The following is an 18,709-nucleotide window of genomic DNA, read 5'->3' as shown; positions in this document are numbered from 1 at the left end:
CTTCCCACTCTGCCCCTCACAATATTTCTCTCTCTCCCTCTTTCCCCCCCTCTCTCCCTCTCCCACCATTCTGCCTCCCCTCTCTTCCCCCCTCCTCTGCTCCTCACCATATTTCTCTCTCTCTCCTCTTTCCCTCTCCTCCTCTCTCCCTCTCCCCCTCTCGCTCTCTCCCTTTCCCTCTCCCTCTCTCTGTTCTCCTCCCTTTTCTCTCTCTCTCCCTCTCCCACCCTCTCTCTCTCCCTCTCTCCCCCTCTGTCTCTAACCCTTCCTCTCTCTCTCTGTCTCTCTCTCTCTTTCTGCAATTCTAAATTGATTCCCAGTCCCAACTTTTGCGGCTTTTAAAAGCTTTTACACGAAAGCAAACATTTGCTTTTAATCATGTTCCGTAACATGCAAATGTTCAGTGGCTCGCGAACACATATACATAAACACATTTTAAAACGAATTACTTGTTCCAAATTTAACCGTATTTATACTTAAAGTCTTGAATCACGTAAAAAGTGTGCAACTGTTAATAGATTATTTAATAGCTTCAGGTATGATATCTAACTTGCAAATAGGGTAACAAAATAATTAAAGGTATATTAGAGTACGAAAATATCGAAATATACTCATTTTTCAGGATTCGTGGCCACTTGTACATTAATAAATTTATTTCAATCTAGTAGATTGCGCTAAACCTCCAAGTCTTCGTATACATAAAATAAAAAGACAGATCCCATAGCTCCCCTATAATCTCGTATCTCTTTAAAACTATAGGCTCGTTAAAATAGCGTGCAACGATTAAAAATACGCGCAAACAATACGCGCGACGCTAGGCAATTCTGGGAGCAGTATAAGGATTTCCCGATGGTGGTTAATTAAAACTGAAAAACGGTAGGAAAAAGAATAAGCGGGCAAGAACCGCCGAGAAATTCCAAGCCGGGGGAAAGATGGTCCCTCGGAGAATTTAAATTCGACCCTTAACAGCTGGGAACGCGGAGGCCTTCTCGAGAGGTTTCTTAGTTCCCGAAGCTCTCCACCGCGGCTCTTCGAAAAATAATTTCAGCGAAATGAAGTCGAGGAAATTGCTTTGATTAAAATATTGGAGATTCACTCGGAATAAGACGCCCGCCGAGGGGGCTCGCCGGCGCTTTCTGGATTAGGATATTGTGCCTCGAATCGAATGCTAATAAAAACTTAGCAATTTGCTAAGTTTTCCGCGCGAATTCTTATCGTTGAAAGCGGATCGGATCGCCCGCGGGTATAAGAATCGGATTATTCTCATCGCGGAGCGTGCCGCTATTGCTTCCTTTTTAGGATCGTTTCCCAGCATTGTGTCTAGTTAAACGAAACCTTCCGCGGGAACGAGTTATGAATCGCCTGGAAAAGGATTACCGCTGAAGTAGAACAATTTTCGAACAATAGAGCAGTCGGTGTCCTTTATGAGAGCTTCCTCGGTGCCTCCCACAGTTCACCATTTGTTTCGACAATGAAGACGTTTGTACAGGCTCCTCCAAATGTGCCTGAACGGTCGATTAAGAATGTAGGAGAATATTCGAAAAATAAACATTATATATTATATTGACAATAGTAAGAAATGTCGGACGACATTGCGTTAATTAGGTGTCATTGTTTGATATAACTTTTGTAACAATGACCACGAAACTCTTAAATCTATATTCAATGACAGGAAAGCAGGATTCTTTTATAATAGAAAATCATATAATTATAGAAAGAATTATAGAAAGATTGTGATTAATACCATCGTCTCTGTACATGTTTTATATATATATATCTATATATATTTAATATGATCTTTGGATAATAAATATATGTATAAATATATACATATAATACAATATAATAAAATGTTCATACATACATATGCATATATAGGGTGTCCCGAAAATGTCTTGCAATTCGGAAATGGGAGGTTCCTGAGGTCATTTGAAGCAACTTTTTCCTTTGCAAAAATGTTCTCCGAGGCTTCGTTTACGAGTTATTAACGAAGAACACTGACCAATAAGAGGCGAGCGCGGCTGGCGCGCGGCGGCCCAGCCAACGAGTGCACGGAGCCCAGTTCCGCTCATTGGCTCGGCCGTCTCGCGCCAAATGATCTCGCCTCTGATTGGTCACCGTCTTTCGTTAATAACTCGTAAACAAAGCCGCGGATTGCATTTTCGCTAAGGAAAAAGTTGCATCTAATGGCCTCAGGAATCCCCTACTTTCGGATTGCGAGACATTAATATATATAAATATATATGGTATATTGCATATATCAATATGTATAATCTCGCCATAATGATGATTTCAAAACGAAGCACTGTAACCAAACGAATCGTCGTCTTAAATTTACGACAACCACTGTCGTTCACCCTAAGCAATGCAGCACGTCGAATCGATCCTGTATTCCCCCGCCGAATTTGATCATTAAGACGTACCGGCGCGCCAGCAGGATCATGACATGTCAGAAAACGAAATGTACACTGTTCTGGATAATTTGCTTTTTTCCCCGGAGTTGCTCCATTTCGTCGGTGTTTTCGAGATCGTCCGTGCCACGCGCTGACCCAGCGGATATTTTCGGCTCGCGGGGTTCTGGCAGCATGCCTAACGACGCGACCGCTTAATGACCAAAGATGCGAATACACTCGAGGCTACTTAAAGCAGAAGCCTGTGGGATTATCGGGGTAGCGCAAGAGAACACAACCGGTGAAATACGATCGACGCGGTCGCGAATTTCAATCTACAGGGTATCCCAAAATTATTGTATTTACGGGAACCGAGGGGTTCCTAAGATCATTTGAAGCAACTTTTTCCTTAGCGAAAATGCGATCCGCGGCTTCGTTTACGAGTTATTAACGAAAAACGCTGACCAATGAGACATCGCTGACGCCCCGCCCTCGCGACCACTGCTGCTGCGTCAGCCGGCCGGCGCGACGCGGCATTGGCCGCAATGACAAAGCGCCGGCCGCACTCGCTCTCCGATTGGTCAGTGTTTTTCGTTAATAACTCGTTAACGATGCCTCGGAGAACATTTTTGTAAAGGAAAAAGTTCCGTCAAATGATCTCAGGAATCCGGCATTTCCCGGGAATGCCATAATTTCGGGACACCCTGTAGAACGAGTCGAATTTAATCCGCCCTTAGCATGGAAATCTGGACCCTACGAATCGCAAATCGAATTTCCGTAGTAGCCGGCGACCTTACGGCAGCCGGCGAAACTGAATTTTCGAAATCACATAGTCCGCTAAGCTCACCGATTCCCTCGCTGAAAAGTCGCTGAAAAGTTTCGAAGCAAACTTCGAGCGGAGTCGCGTTCGTATTTTTTATTCGCGGCAAAACAGAAGCAAGCTGTTTTCACGAGAAATTAACGAACATACTTTTCTGGCTTATTCAGTGATTCGAACGTGTTTGCCGCAGAAGACTGGGAACAAGTGGCTTGCAAGGCTTTCCGGAGTTTTCAAATGAAATTGTACGACGTTTTATTGCGGAAAATGCAGTTTCCTCGACAATTTTTGTCGTAGCTATGCAACCTTCGTGTACTGTTAACTCTTTCAGTGCTGAAATGAGAAAATATAATAAAAGAAAAATCTACCTTTTATGTTACTTTTTTATGACTTTATATCATATTTGCATTATATGAATGCCATTCGGATTAGATTGCGTTTAATTGTTCAGATTTATTTTAGATTCGGATTAATCGTGCAGATTTAATTGTGCTTAAATTGCATTCGTATTATAAATTATAAAAATCATGATAGGTCAAGTTTTTCATAAATACCACAAATTAAACAATGTGCCTTGAGCTGAAGAAAACATATTTTTTAAGACAGAGTCCTATTTTTTATATCATAGAGTCCTATTATTATTAGAGTCATCAGAGTCCTATTATTTATAACAATTTATAATAATCGTTAATCATCAATCAGATCACTTTCCATCCAACTCTGATCTGTACAATGAACAACAATTTAGTCGAAATTGTGATAAAACTGCGATTTTTAATTTGCTGATTTTTTTTTAAACTGCCACCACTAATTTGTTGCAACTCGTAACAACGTCAACTGATTCCAATAAAATTTTTGGCATGCGTATCAGTTACCGAGATCTACGAGAGGCATTTTTTAAATTTTCGTTATAGGCTCAGATAAAAGAGTTCAAAAACATCACTCTAAGTAATAGCAAAATTTTTAAAAAAAGCATTTTGATCATGGTCTAGTAGACTAATTCTAAATAGCTATCATCTAAAAAAAAAATTCAAGTCACTCGGTCCAGTTTCAAAAAAGTTATTGCGTTTTGAAAGATGTACGCTCAATTTTATTTTAAAGTTCCATCTTTGTTTTAAGGTTAGATGTTTTACGTCAGAGGCGGCTGCCCTGAATTCTCAATTTTTGTGGATCGACGATTAATAGTACCGCGTTGCTGGTGGTCAAACGAGTTATAAAACATTTTCTAGGGTTTTGCGATACGATAGCCTCTGTAGCGGACCCGCAACATGGGAGGGAAGGAATTTTCGGGCAATTCTAACCTAGCGGAAATTCTAGCCTTCCCTATTCACCCCTACACCTCGAATTTCAACGATTTTGTTTTATTTTGTTTTCCCGACTGCGCCGATGGCCGAGTCGATAGAATGTGAACGCGCGAGAAACATCGCGACAGAACGTAACAGTGTATGTGTGTGCCACATTGACACACACGGACACTTCCGTAACAAATTTGATTGGTAGCTTCGATGTCATTTTTTACTATACTAACACTAAGCATGCGTGCCCCGCGTAAAAAAGAAATAAAAGTCCCGATGTTTCAGGTAAATTTGATAACAGAACAGTATAATTGATTACGCTGTCCGACACGATTTTTGATTTAATAATTTTTAAAATGTTAAATTTCTTGAAACATGTTGTTAAACAAAGGAGATATGTAACTGGTAATAAAATATTCAAATATTATTTACACAAAGTGGGTGCCCCATTGGATCCCTCCATCGGTGTCGATGAATATTTTATTGCTAGTTTCATACATCTATTGTTTAACAACAAGAAGTTTAACATTTTTTAAATTATTATTCACTTATGATCGCGATGCCGCTTCATATTTGTATTTTACATAATTTTATGATTTGTTCACATAATATGTATTTTCTTGTTGCAACTTGTATGACCGAGTTCACTTTATGGGGATGGGCAGTGTGAATATAATTCATCTTAATTTGTTAATGCATCTGAAAATGACACTTTGCTAAACGTTGACACTAATTTATAATTATTTAGGATCAAAAATAATTAGATAATCTGCCAAAATACTACGCCATCAGCCAACGAAGTCTGTATCAGTCTGAGAACACCGATGATAAAGTAACAAACTTGTAGATACGAATTAACTATTTCCAACCTAAGCCGTTTCTTTTCTTTGATATCAGAATTTTCTGTAGCATTACATAATTCAAACATATTCTCAGCTGTAACTTCGCAGTCCACCCATTAACTGCCAAATTTACTACAATGCCAAAATACTACAATTGTCTTTGGATATCATATAATTACGATATTATTCATTGATGTAGTAAATAAAGTATCAAATGTATATGATAATATTGCGAATGAAACGAAGCACTTCAATACAACGTTCAATTGACTGTATTACGAACGATGCGTTATATTAAACCGATCGTATGTTATACACGTTAGAACGTTTTTCTCGATATTGTTATCGCAACTCTGACATACAAAAAAGCTATTAGCGCATACGTAAATATCGTGTCTGGCTCGACATAGGACTGCGAAGAGTCAAATTACGTTCAATCGTGGAAACGTTGACACAGGTTGAAATGGGACGTTTGGAAATTTGACACAGTAAGAGACAGAGACAGACAGACAGACAGACAGACAGACAGAGAGAGAGAGAGAGAGAGAGAGAGAGGGAGAGAGAGGGAGAGAGAGAGAAAGAGAGAGGGAGAGAGAGAAAGAGAGAGGGAGAGAGAGAGAGAAAGAGAGAGAGGGAGAGAGAGAGAGAGAAAGAGAAAGAGAGAGAGGGAGAGAGAGAGAAAGAGAGAGGGAGAGAGAGAGGAAGAGAGAGAGGGAGAGCGAGAGAAATATTGGTATGAATGCTGCAAGGTATAAAAATGGAAAGGCGGGGAATGAAAGACAGGAGCGCGGATTCGCTCGGGGTCAACGGAAGCAGGAGAATTCTGGAGAGAAAGGAAGAGAAGGAAAGTGGGCGGATGAGAATTTTCGCCACGGAACGAACGTTGCAGAATAAAACGGAAAAAGGAGGTCGTGTGAGCCTGTCTATTTGCCGGTATGTGTGTTTGTGTACTACGTGCATGTGCGTGCGTGCCTGCGTGTACATGTGTGTGTGTGTGTGTGTGTGTGTATCGAAACGCGTGGGCGATGCGAGCATAAATGATGTATGCGCAGTTACGTGTGACCGAAAGCAAAGAGGTGAATAGCAGGATATTGCTCGGGAGAATGTATACTGGCAAGGTGTAGGAACGAGAACATCAATATTCCATGATTGTCGGTTTGTTCGGCTCAAAATTAAGATATAGTTTGTTCTGTTTGTTTCATTCTATATAATTTGTAAAATGTATGCCGTGTAACATATAAAACATGTTCTATTAAATATATTTTGTGTAATTTGTAAAATATACTTTATATACTTTATAAAATATATTTTATATGATTATATAAAACATATTTTATATACTTTATAAAATATATTTTATGTAATTATATAAGACATATTTTATATAATTTATAAAATATATTTTATGTAATTATATAAGACATATTTTATATAATTTATGAAACATATTTTATATAATTTATGAAATATGTTTTATATAATTTCTAAAATATATTCTATATAATTTATGAAATATACTTTATATATACTTTATAAAATATATTTTATATGATTTATAAAATATATTCTATATAATTTATGAAATATATTCTATATAATTTATAAAATATATTTTATATACTTTACAAAAAATATTTTATATGATTTATGAAACATATTTTATATAATTTATAAAATACATTTTATATAATTTATGAAACATATTTTACATAATTTCTAAAATATGTTTTATATATAATTTCTAAAATATATTTTATATAATTTATGAAATATATTCTATATAATATATAAAATACATTTTATATATGATTTCTAAAATACTTTCTGTATAATTTATAAAATATATTTTATACACAATTCATAAAATACATTCTATATAATTTATAAAATATATTTTATACAATTTATAAAACATACTCTATATAATTTATAAAATATATTTTATATAATTTACAAAATATAGCTTCAAACACTTCTTAGGCAGAGCTTTGTTACTTAATTGGTCACAGAGAAACGCGAATTTTCGGTTTTCAAACAATTGAACATGAGAAACAGAATTTCTCTTGAAAGCAATTTTTATGTATCTGGTATAAAGAAATGTTTCAAATTTGGAAAGCTGAGATTTAGATGAATACTAGAACACACTAAGAGCAACTCTTGCAACAGTTAATTTAAAATAAAGTAAAATCGTCTGAAGATTGAACTGACATTATCGAACACCTTCCATGCTTTTCTGCAAAGGGCGCTTAATAATCAAGCAAAATATCAATCCAATCAAATTCAGATCAAATTCAATAATCAATCAACGTAGTCAAACATCCAATAACATAAAATACACAAAACTTTGATGCTAAAATACCGGCAATCGAGCCAAACAGAACGCAAATAATCCTCTCTTAAACGGCGTCTACGTAACGAGTGTCGGAGGCACTCGCAATCGCCGGTTCGCTAGTTCCCCATGAATACTCTTTCGAGACAGAAAAAATTCCGAAGTCCCTAAACGTCGGGCAACTGCCTCCCTCGAAGGTGGATCGGGCAAACCGGGACCATAGTCGAAGGATCCTCGTAAATCCGAAAGATCGCTCGCAGTCGTTCTCGAACCTTTCCACCCCCTACATTCTGCCGAGCGCGATAGAACGGAGGGTGGCGTGCTTGTGGATGTCGCGATCGAGGGTGTAGGAGAGAGTAGCGGAGAAGTAAGTAGTTGAGAGAGTCGCGATGAACGAGAGGTATGGTTGCACGTGGTGAAGGGAATTGGACGAAAGAAAGAGACGAAGGCGAGTAAGGGAGGAAAGAAAGAAGGAAAGAAAGAAAGGAGAAAGGCTCCGGCGGGGGCCGCTCGTCCATGTACCAAGGACAGCGATCACATCCTCCTTGGACTGATCGGCTCTTTTTCTCGCTTCTTGATCCGTAGGTACGTCTTCACGATAGTCAGCTACCTGATCGGCGTCTTCATATTCGCGACGATCGTCGGACAGGTCGGGAACGTGATCACCAATCGGAACGCGAACCGTCTCGAGTTCGAGAGACTTCTGGACGGCGCGAAGACCTACATGAGACACCATAAGGTGCCCGGTGGGATGAAGAGAAGGGTTCTCAGGTGGTACGACTACAGCTGGTCCCGCGGCAGGATACAGGGCGGCGGGGACATTAACACTGCGCTGGGCCTGCTTCCGGACAAGCTGAAGACCGAGCTGGCCCTTCACGTGAATCTCTCGGTATTGAAGAAGGTCACCATCTTTCAGGTGAGTCACACGTTACTATTGTTCTTGCGCTTTCGTCGGAATACCTTGCTTCTCTGTTTGCTCCTTGCACTCGCCTTAGATCTGTGACCAGTCGTCCGAATAACTGGGCCTTTTGAGGTCGGACGAAACGTTTCGCTGACGAAAGGTGTGGTAGATGTTTACTTTAGGGGAGGCTGCTATGGACTTTGTGGCCTTGGACCATGTTGTCGGAAACATCATTATGGACAGCTTTGCTCTATAGTGCGGTCATTTGGTCTTCAGTTTCAAAGATACAGTAATTTCTCCGCGAGTGTCGCGGAGTTGGGATTGAAAGTTTATTTCGAGGGACCGCGAGGTCCCTTTTGGCGGGTCGCTTTTATAGATGTCGGTATCTCTTGGGAGAGAGAGAGAGAGAGAGAGAGAGAGAGAGAGAACGAAATTCGAGTCGACCGAAACTACCTGGAAAGGCAACGGCCAGCATGCCGGTGTACATTACTATAAATACATTGACTTAACTTCTTTTTATTTCTAATCTTTTGTACATGAAAAGTTTTTAAATATATTCGTCAGATTTTTCCAATTAAAACGAGACCAAACACGATATGCTTTAGCCGTATTTATTTATTATACGTAGCAAGTAACTAATTTTGTTTACAAATAAAGCATTAGAAAAACCGATTCTTAATCACGCATGAAATATTAAAGGCAACGTCAAAGAAGATATGTACATATGTCGTTCGAAAAAAATATCAATGAAGTTGGGCTATTTTGGCTTATGTTCGACGACATTCAGAGAAAAGATGCCTCGATTCGACGACATTCGGAGAAGCAATGCCTCGATTCGATGACATTCGGGGAACAGATGCCTCTATTCGGCGACATTTGGAGGATAGATCGCCTCTATACGACGACATTCGGAGAGGAGATGCCTCAGTTCGACGACATTTGGAGGATAGATTGCCTATATTCGACGACATTCGGAGAAGAGATGCATCACTTCGGCGACATTTAGAGAAAAAATGCCTCAATTCGACGACATTTGGAGGGTAGATCGCCTCGAGTCGACGATATTTAGAGGCTAGATTTCCTCTATTCAACGACATTCGGAGAACAGATGCCTCGATTCGGCGACATTTAGAGAAGAAGTGCACCATTTCGACCACATTTGAAGGATAAATTGCCTCTATTCGACGACATTTAGAGAAAAAGTGCCCTATTTCGACCACATTTGAAGGATAAATCGCCTCTATTGGACAACATTTGGAGAAGAGAAGCCTCAGTTCGACGCCATTTAGAGAAAAGATGCCTCAATTCGACGACTTTTGGAGGATAGATTGCCTATATCCGACGACTTTTGGAGGATAGATTGCCTCTATTCGACGACATTTAGAGAAAAAGTGCCCTATTTCGACGACATTTGAAGGATAAATCGCCTCTATTGGACAACATTTGGAGAAGAGAAGCCTCAGTTCGACGACATTTAGAGAAAAGATGCCTCAATTCGACGACTTTTGGAGGATAGATTGCCTATATTCGACGACATTTGGAGGGTAGATTGCCTCTATTCGACGACATTCGAAGAAGAGAAACCTCAATTCGACAACATTTAGAGAAAAAATGCCTCAATTCGATGACGTTTGGAGGACACGTACCTGGTACAGTAAATTCTCCCCAATTGTCCTTCAGCTTGTAAACAAAAGTGAACAATTCGAGAAAAGAAGACACGATCATCCAAACCTCGCGGCTCATTTTTATAATGGGTTGGTGGGAGAGTTCCGTCGTATTTTAAATAAAACATTTGAATCAGAGAGAGAGAGAGAGAGAGAGAGAGTTTTAACAACGTTTATTTACATTTCGATCAATAATATAATACCCATTATTCGCAACCACGCGTTGCCATCTTTTAGTCAGCTTGTTCGCTACTGTTCATAAACAACGGTTAATTAAATCTTAACATACGTATCGTAAACAAACGTTTCTAAATAATATTTCTGGGATTAGAGTTTGGTCAGAGTTAGGCTTAACACAAATTAAATACAAAAATTAGCATTGTTTTTAGTATTACTGTTACTAAACGCTACTGTTCATAAACAACTGTTAATTAAGTCGTAACATACTTATCGTTCACAAATGTTTCTAAATAATATTTCTAAGATTAGGGTTAGGTCAGGGTTAGGTCTAACACTAATTCAATACAAAAATTAGCATTGTTCTTGGTACTACTGTTACTAAACGCTACTGTTCACAAACAACTGTTAATTAAACCAAAACATACTTATCGTTCGCAAACGTTTCCAAATAACATTTCTGGTCTTTTGGCAATTTGTGTACGATATTCGATCAGAAAGCGGGGGAAGAAAAAAAAACCATTTCATTCCATGTGGAAAATCGAGTGGAAAATCGTTTCGGACAGGTTAGGAGTTTGATAAATTGAGCTGTCATGCCCTCAGATGAAAGATACATCAGTAGGCTCTCACAAATCGTCCCGATGATAGAAGTTCGTTCAGTTGCAGAGAGAACGGAGGAAGGAAAATCCGAACGATACTCCTGCACGATGGGAACGTATCTTTTGCTTTCGTCACTGTATATTTATCTCGTTTCCTTCTCGCTGCCTTCTCCGCCATACTGACAATACATTTTGGTATCCGACCCGAATAATATATAATACGTTCGATAGAGAGCTGAATTTCTTTCATTCTCGTTTTCATTCGGCACCGAGATACTTGATTGATACGCAGAGACGGATACGTTTACATTTTTAATGATCGAAATGTATTCTATTTTATATTCACAGTGGTTTTTAACACTTTGTGACGCTGTTTGGACATTTTGGACATTTTCGTTTTTAAGTCTGTAATTAAAAGTCAAGGTTTTATACAATAATTGCGTGGAACCGTTTTCTTCGAAATTTAATGCATTCAGTGAGGACGCTTACTTCTATTTTGTGTTGTAATCACTTGAAATGGAATGTTACAAATTTAACAAATTAGTCGTTTATTTTGAAAGTCGTCTAAATCCACTATATTTTAAAATCCAGATATTTAAGGATTTCTCGTTTTCATATATTTATGAATATATAACTGATAGCTTAAATGAAATTTATATATTTTTATATATATATATATATATATATATATATATATATATATATATATAAATTTAATATACATATACATGTATATTATATTAATAATATTAATATTAAAAATATTATTATCTATAATATATTATACGATATGATATATCATATAATAATGGTATTAATAATATAATATAATTTTATGACAATAATATTATTAATATCATATAATGTATTATATGATTATATAACATATTACAATATATTACATATAATATATTATATGATATTAATAATATTATTATCATAAAATTATATATATTATTAATATATATATTAATATATATCATATATATATTATTAATATAATATATATATTATTAATATAATATTATTAATATCATATAATATATTATATGTAATATATTGTAATATGATATATTATCATATAATACATTATATGATATTAAGATTATAGATAATAAGTAATATATTTATTTCTAATAAATATTGCAACATGCCTAGTTATTATAAATACTATATATGTTACTCTACAATTAACTTGGAAAATAAATACAATATATATCAATAATACGCTTCACGATATTTCGACGAGTCACATGAAATATTCTCTCCGAAATGTCAAACCATGACACGACGTCCCGTCGAAATCTGCTTTCGATTTCAATTAAACTGAGATTCAATAATAGAACACGCCGGATATTATATGTATGAGCCTATCCGACTGTAATTAAGAAACCAATTTCTCTCGATACTCGTCATCCTAATGCATTTATCTGTCCGAGATGCTATTTCGCTCTGAATAAAATCGGTGCTGAAGTGCGCGCAACCCGGAGCCGCAACCTTATCGATCACCTTAATGGTAATTCCAGTTCAATTCCAGCATGTTCGAGCACGACTTCTCCCGCAAAACACCGGGCCAATTGGTCCCATAATAGGTCTGTCTCGTGACACCTACAGTTAATTTTCGGAGGACTGTGTTTCACTTCAATTTCGAGCGCGTCAACGATGCAAACATGGCCTCGAACAAATCCGTAGATTTTTGTTGTCTTCACTGTCCGTAGCTTGTAATTAATCGTTTGCCCGTTGTCCAGTAAATTAGATCTTCTAAAATCTGAAAAAAAAAATGATCAAGTCGTTTGGTCCGACTTTGAAAAAGTTATTCGCTTTTAAAGGCACTTTGTGTTGGATTTTATCAGACTTTATCAGACTTTTAAGCGTTCAAGTAAATTTAGGCACGCGATAAGCATCAATTTTTGTTCCTTCCTAAAGAAAATGATTGCAATCGAAAATTTTCTAATCGCAGCGACTGCGAAGAATATTGTATTTGGTCATATTTTGAGGATATTTATATATATAATATAATAATATAATACTATAATAGTATAATAATGTAGTAATATAATAATATAATAATATATATTATATTTTATATTATATATTATTATTATTATTATTATATAAAATATAATATATAATAATGTAACAGTATTAGTTTATAATATATTATATAATATAATAATATTATATACTAATAATAATTAGTATATAATATAATAGTGTAATAGTATAATAATATATATATTATATTTAATATTATATATATTATATATATATAAATATATTTCGATATATTTTATTGGCATAAACTTCCGCAGTCTAGTAATAACAATAAGAATAAAACTATAACAAAAAAAATAACAATAATAATCATAACAGCGACCAAATTATTCGAATAAAGACAATTAATGGAACCCTATAATTATTCTATCATGTAAAAATTGCGAAAGGAAAGAACAAAATGAGAATTGCGATTGAAAAAGCGTTAAACGAAAAAAGTAAGAGTAGCTACCTGGATTGTTTCTCTTTTCAGATAGTCGATAAAAGTGGCTCTTCTTTATCCGATATCCGATAACAAGCACATTGTTAACTGCAATGTTAAAGGAAAAAATTAGAAAAAAAAAAAGAAAGGGAGGACTGGATTTCTCGGATCGATAACACGGGCTGCGTCTGCCGATGCGAACGACAATTTAACAATTTCGTGTGAACAAACTCGCGAATTTTGCGCGCGCTCCGAATATTTCGCGCGGTTAATCCTTAACCATTGCCGAGGGTGGGGCGCGAAATTTCGTGCCTGAAAGATAGTTCACGGTGTTGCAACCTCTGAGAACCTCGGCGGGAATACTGCCGCTGAGGTCGTGCCGGGAATGAAACAGCAACTTCTCCATCGAAGCGGAAATTAACAGTAGTGATTAGCCGGTCGAGATCTATCGAAATTAGTGAACTATGTGAAAACTGTCGAGTTATGCAATTGCGAGTTTATTCCAAGTTTCGATAAGTGATTAATCAATGTAATTATCTCCTTCCTTTTATTATTCTTTTGGGAATAAAATTGACGCAATAGTTGTCTACGATATCCATTATTAAAAGAATAATAGTAAAGGGCTATACAGTAATGTCTCCCTAATTTACGCTGAAATTGTGTACAAAAATGGACAATTTGGGAAGAGGAGATACGATTATTCGAGCCGTGTAACTCGTTTTTTTTATAGTTGTTGACAATTCGTAACTATAGAAACAAGACGCGAGGCTCGAATAATCGCATCTCCTCTTCCCAAATCGTCCATTTCTGTGGACAATCTGAGCGTCAATTAGAGAGACATTACTGTATTATTTCTTCTGTACGAGATATATTTATTTCGTCGAATTTCAACAAATAATTTGAATACAAAAACCAATCTAGCAAATAGTTTTTTATTTACCACCTGATATGATGAGTCCAGGTTTATTGTTATACAACTTAATTGTCAACAGTTACCTGCAAATCGAGAAGTTAGTTTCCCTAATATATTTTTTTCGGTAAACTGTGCATAACTGCTTCATCTATTGTAAGATATTTTGTAACGTATAAACGCTGACTATGTTAAATGCAGATTCCGGTGTCTATATTGTAAAATCGATCGCCAAGAATATACCGCCTCTAACAAGGGGCCATCCAGAAATGTCAATCGCTGAATGTAATGAAACTTCACAGGGAACTAGAGCATCGAAAAATATTGGACACGTATTTTTTTTTCCCGTATAGATTGATATTCACGTTGAAGCGGCGAGAACGGCCGCCAAAGTTCAAGGTGTAAAATATGTTACATCGAGTATCTCGGATGCTTTGTTAAGATCTCATTAACACTGGATTTACGGAGCACAAAAAAGCTGCTGTTTCATATTAATTTATAAAAAGTAACGATAAGGCATTTATTCTGATTTTGAACTAGTGTTATTGTAACATTTGTCGTGGAGTAACATATAAAGTAAATGAATAACTCATAAATGTATCTACAATAGATGAATAATCGTAAATTAAAAAATTAGTGGCCCGCCATTTTGACGGGTTCCGTAAATAGTATAATATAATGTGTAAGAATATATTACAATATATTGCAATATAATATAATATTGTAATATTGGAACATTGGAATATAATATTGTAATATTGGAACATTGGAATATAATATTGTAATATTGTAATATTGTAATATATAATATTGTAATATTGTAATATATAATATTGTAATATTGTAACTTTGGAATACAGTATTGTAATATAATATTGTAACATTGTAATACAATATTGTGATATTGGAATATAATATTGTAACATTGTAATACAATATTGTGATATTGGAATATAATATTGTAATATAATATTGTAATATAATATATAATTTTTTAAGAAATTATAAATTCAGTAAGAGAATTAAAATAATAATGATTAACAAAAGCTTAATTAAAGCTTGAAATGATGTCTTCTTATGGTTAAGTATATTTTAGTATTTAGTTTAACCAAATTTATTTCGAATCTAGAAATTTGTCATGAAAATTACTGGTATTTCTCGATAAAAATTTTTCATTTACCGCTTCGAAAAAATGATCTTGCCTACTCGAACAAAACTTGACAGAGATATTTATGTTTATTAATTCTCTGCAGGTTTTGCCAACGATTCGAACGCGAATTAAAATTAGTTAATGGATCGGAATGTCTCATGAGTAATGAGGGAAAGATAAAGGACCGCGTTCGTATTATTCGTTCGCACGTTTTACGTAGTCGGTGGTGCGCTAGTTTTCTGTGTTGCTTCTAACAATAGGGAGAGCAAAGTAAACGTGCAAGAGAAGTTAGCAAGTATAATGCGTTTTTTTTTTTTCTTCTAACTGAAAGAGCAGCACAAAGAAACATGTAACGAGGTTTAAGAACCTTTTTGTTACACAAACTCCTATTTCGCAGGCTTCACTTGCACTGATTGTTGCGATGAATAAATAAATACTCGTTGCTATAAAGTCGAGCAAATCTAAGAATAAACAACGTATTACTTGTTTCTTATAAATTGAACGTATCAAAATATTTTCATTAATTTTGTAACGAAAATATAAATTGAGATTCAACAACGTATCTCGATGTTCATAAAATCACATAATCATTAATTATATTCATAAACACCTTAAAATATAATTAAACGATTTTGGTAATTACATTTTATGATCTTATTTGCGATACAATATTGCAAACTGAAAACAAATGTTAATATTATCTCAATAGAGAAAACATTCTCGTTTTAATACTTTTAGGTATTTGAATAATTTTAGAAAATTATAAATCAGAAACTATGAGAAGTATTTTGATACTTCTCATGTTTTAATATCTCATTTTTTTGCTTTTAAAACATCACATTATTATGTTTTGCAAGCAAGAATTTTACTTTAATTAGTAGCCAACGTTAAATTGTAATTATTTCGTTATTTTAATATTGTAATATAATATAAAATTGTAATATTGTAATATAATATAAAATTGTAATATTGTAATATAATATAATATTGTAATATTATAATATAATATAATATTGTGATATTGTAATATTGTAATATAATGTGATATTGTAATATTGTAATATAATATAATATAATATTGTAATATTGTCATATAATATAATATTGTAATATTGTAATATAATATAATATTGTAATATTGTAATGTAATATAACATTGTAATATTGTAATATAATATAATATATAATTCGATATATCCAAATTATATTTTTCATCATTATCTCTGCAACGCTTGGTCAATTTTAATTTGCATCGGTCAATTACTGAAAATTGAATGGAAAGCTGACTTATGAACAATTTGTACATTAATTACTGTTAGCACAGCAACGATTAATGAATCATTGATTTTCGGAAGCACCATATTTGCTGCGCAAACTGCAACCCTTTGATTAAATCAATAATCATTTAATCCGAAGAATTCAATCGGAAATGTTTCGTAAATGTCGACCGTAATAAATATTTATATTTCGTGTTAATCGTGCACCAGCGTGCATAATATATCAAAGGTATCGATATTAATAATAGATTAACATAATAATAAATATATAAAGAAAAATATAAAAACATAAAAAAACATAATACATCCAAGATGCTTCTTGTTCCTCGGTATTCCACCATTAATTATTAATTCGGAGAATATAAAGGCGGCAGTGATTGTAAATAACAAAGGCGCCATCGAAAAGTTCAAATGCCAGAAATAAAACTCGATTTCCACGTCGTTCGGCTCCGGTGTTATGGAAGAGAAACTTCTTTCGTACACCTGGGGTGCAATAGAAATCCTTCGAGGAGGGAAAGAAAAGAGATCGATCATATTGTTTCGCCGTTGTATCGGCTGCCGTGTCTTATCGAACTGTGGGAAACTCGCAAGAAGTTTCAGCGCACTGTAACGTAAAATTATTAATAAATTACAGAAGCTGCGAAGGATCCGTTGCTGAGAGTACGTGAAAATTCTTGGTTAAGAGTGTTCTTAACGTTTCACATGTAATTCGAATTTGAATATTTTTAATTTTATAGACAATAATACATTGCCTTATTGACAGAATTTGTGCTGTGTAATAAACATATATATATAATGTGTAAGAATATATTACAATATATTGTAATATAATATTGTGATATAGTATTGTAATATTGTAATATTGTAATGTAATATAATATTCTAATATTATAATATAATATTGTAATATTGTAATATAATATTGTAATATTATAATATAATATTGTAATATTATAATATAATATTGTAATATTGTGTAATATAATATATTGTAATATTATAATATAATGTATTGTAATATTGTAATATAATATATTGTAATATTGTAATATTGTAATATAATATCGTAATATTGTAATATAATATTGTAATATTGTAATATAATATAACATTGTAATATTGTAATATTGTAGTATAATATTGTAATATATATTATATAATATAATAATATTATACAATAATATATTATTATAATAATAAATATAATATTTATTAGCTTGAAGCCATGAAAGAGAATTCGCAGTAATTGAAACCTACACGTGTTTCAGCGTTGCAAAAATCTCTTATAGACTAGAAAAATCATTGGCGTATGCCATATTGCCTTCGAGCCTATTTCGAAGGGGACAAAATGAATTTTCATGTATAAATAAATAGTTTCTGTTCTATTTAGAAATTTCGTATACAGTTTTGTTTACACAATATAAAAATACGTAACGCCAGGATTCACTAACAATATCTCGTCTTAGGGCAAGCGACCGCCCTAATGAAGCGACCATTTTTCGAAATTGTATGCCGCAAGTAAGCAAGATCACGTGCACGTATATGACACCGGCGCTTGTTAAGGGTTATTGTGACAGTGTCACGCCGAACGAGGCGAACCATCAGTTTTAATCGAAACGCGATGCGCCGCGTCTCTGCATCTTCGATTCAGTTCCAATTAGTGTCCGCCCGGGTCGCGATCAACAATTCGATGCAATTATTCAAACCTATTCGCCGCAAGTCATATATCACGTTAGATATACATATGTATACGTATGTATTATATATGTATCTAGATTCGTGTGTGTATGTGTGTGTGTGTGTGTGGATAGACGCATTGAACGGCGGGGTAATTTTACGGGACACTAAAGAATTGTACGCTTAAGCGTATCGAACCCGATCG

The 18,709-nt window shown here is 34.7% G+C and overlaps 1 protein-coding gene across 8 annotated transcripts in view; it reads left to right on the top strand.

Moving 5' to 3' along the window:
* LOC117227422 (uncharacterized) overlaps positions 1-18,709 on the top strand; it is a 278,167-nt gene that overhangs the window by 230,911 nt on the left and 28,547 nt on the right. For all 8 annotated transcript variants that reach the window (XM_033482653.2, XM_033482673.2, XM_033482663.2 and 5 more), the window contains one exon: positions 8,259-8,589. In XM_033482653.2, the coding sequence (XP_033338544.2) occupies positions 8,259-8,589 (331 nt within the window). The remainder of the gene's footprint in view (positions 1-8,258; positions 8,590-18,709) is intronic.

Source organism: Megalopta genalis, chromosome 16, assembly GCF_051020955.1.
Source record: "Megalopta genalis isolate 19385.01 chromosome 16, iyMegGena1_principal, whole genome shotgun sequence".
NCBI lineage: Eukaryota > Metazoa > Arthropoda > Insecta > Hymenoptera > Halictidae > Megalopta > Megalopta genalis.
This window is presented reverse-complemented; position numbering and strand designations above follow the sequence as displayed.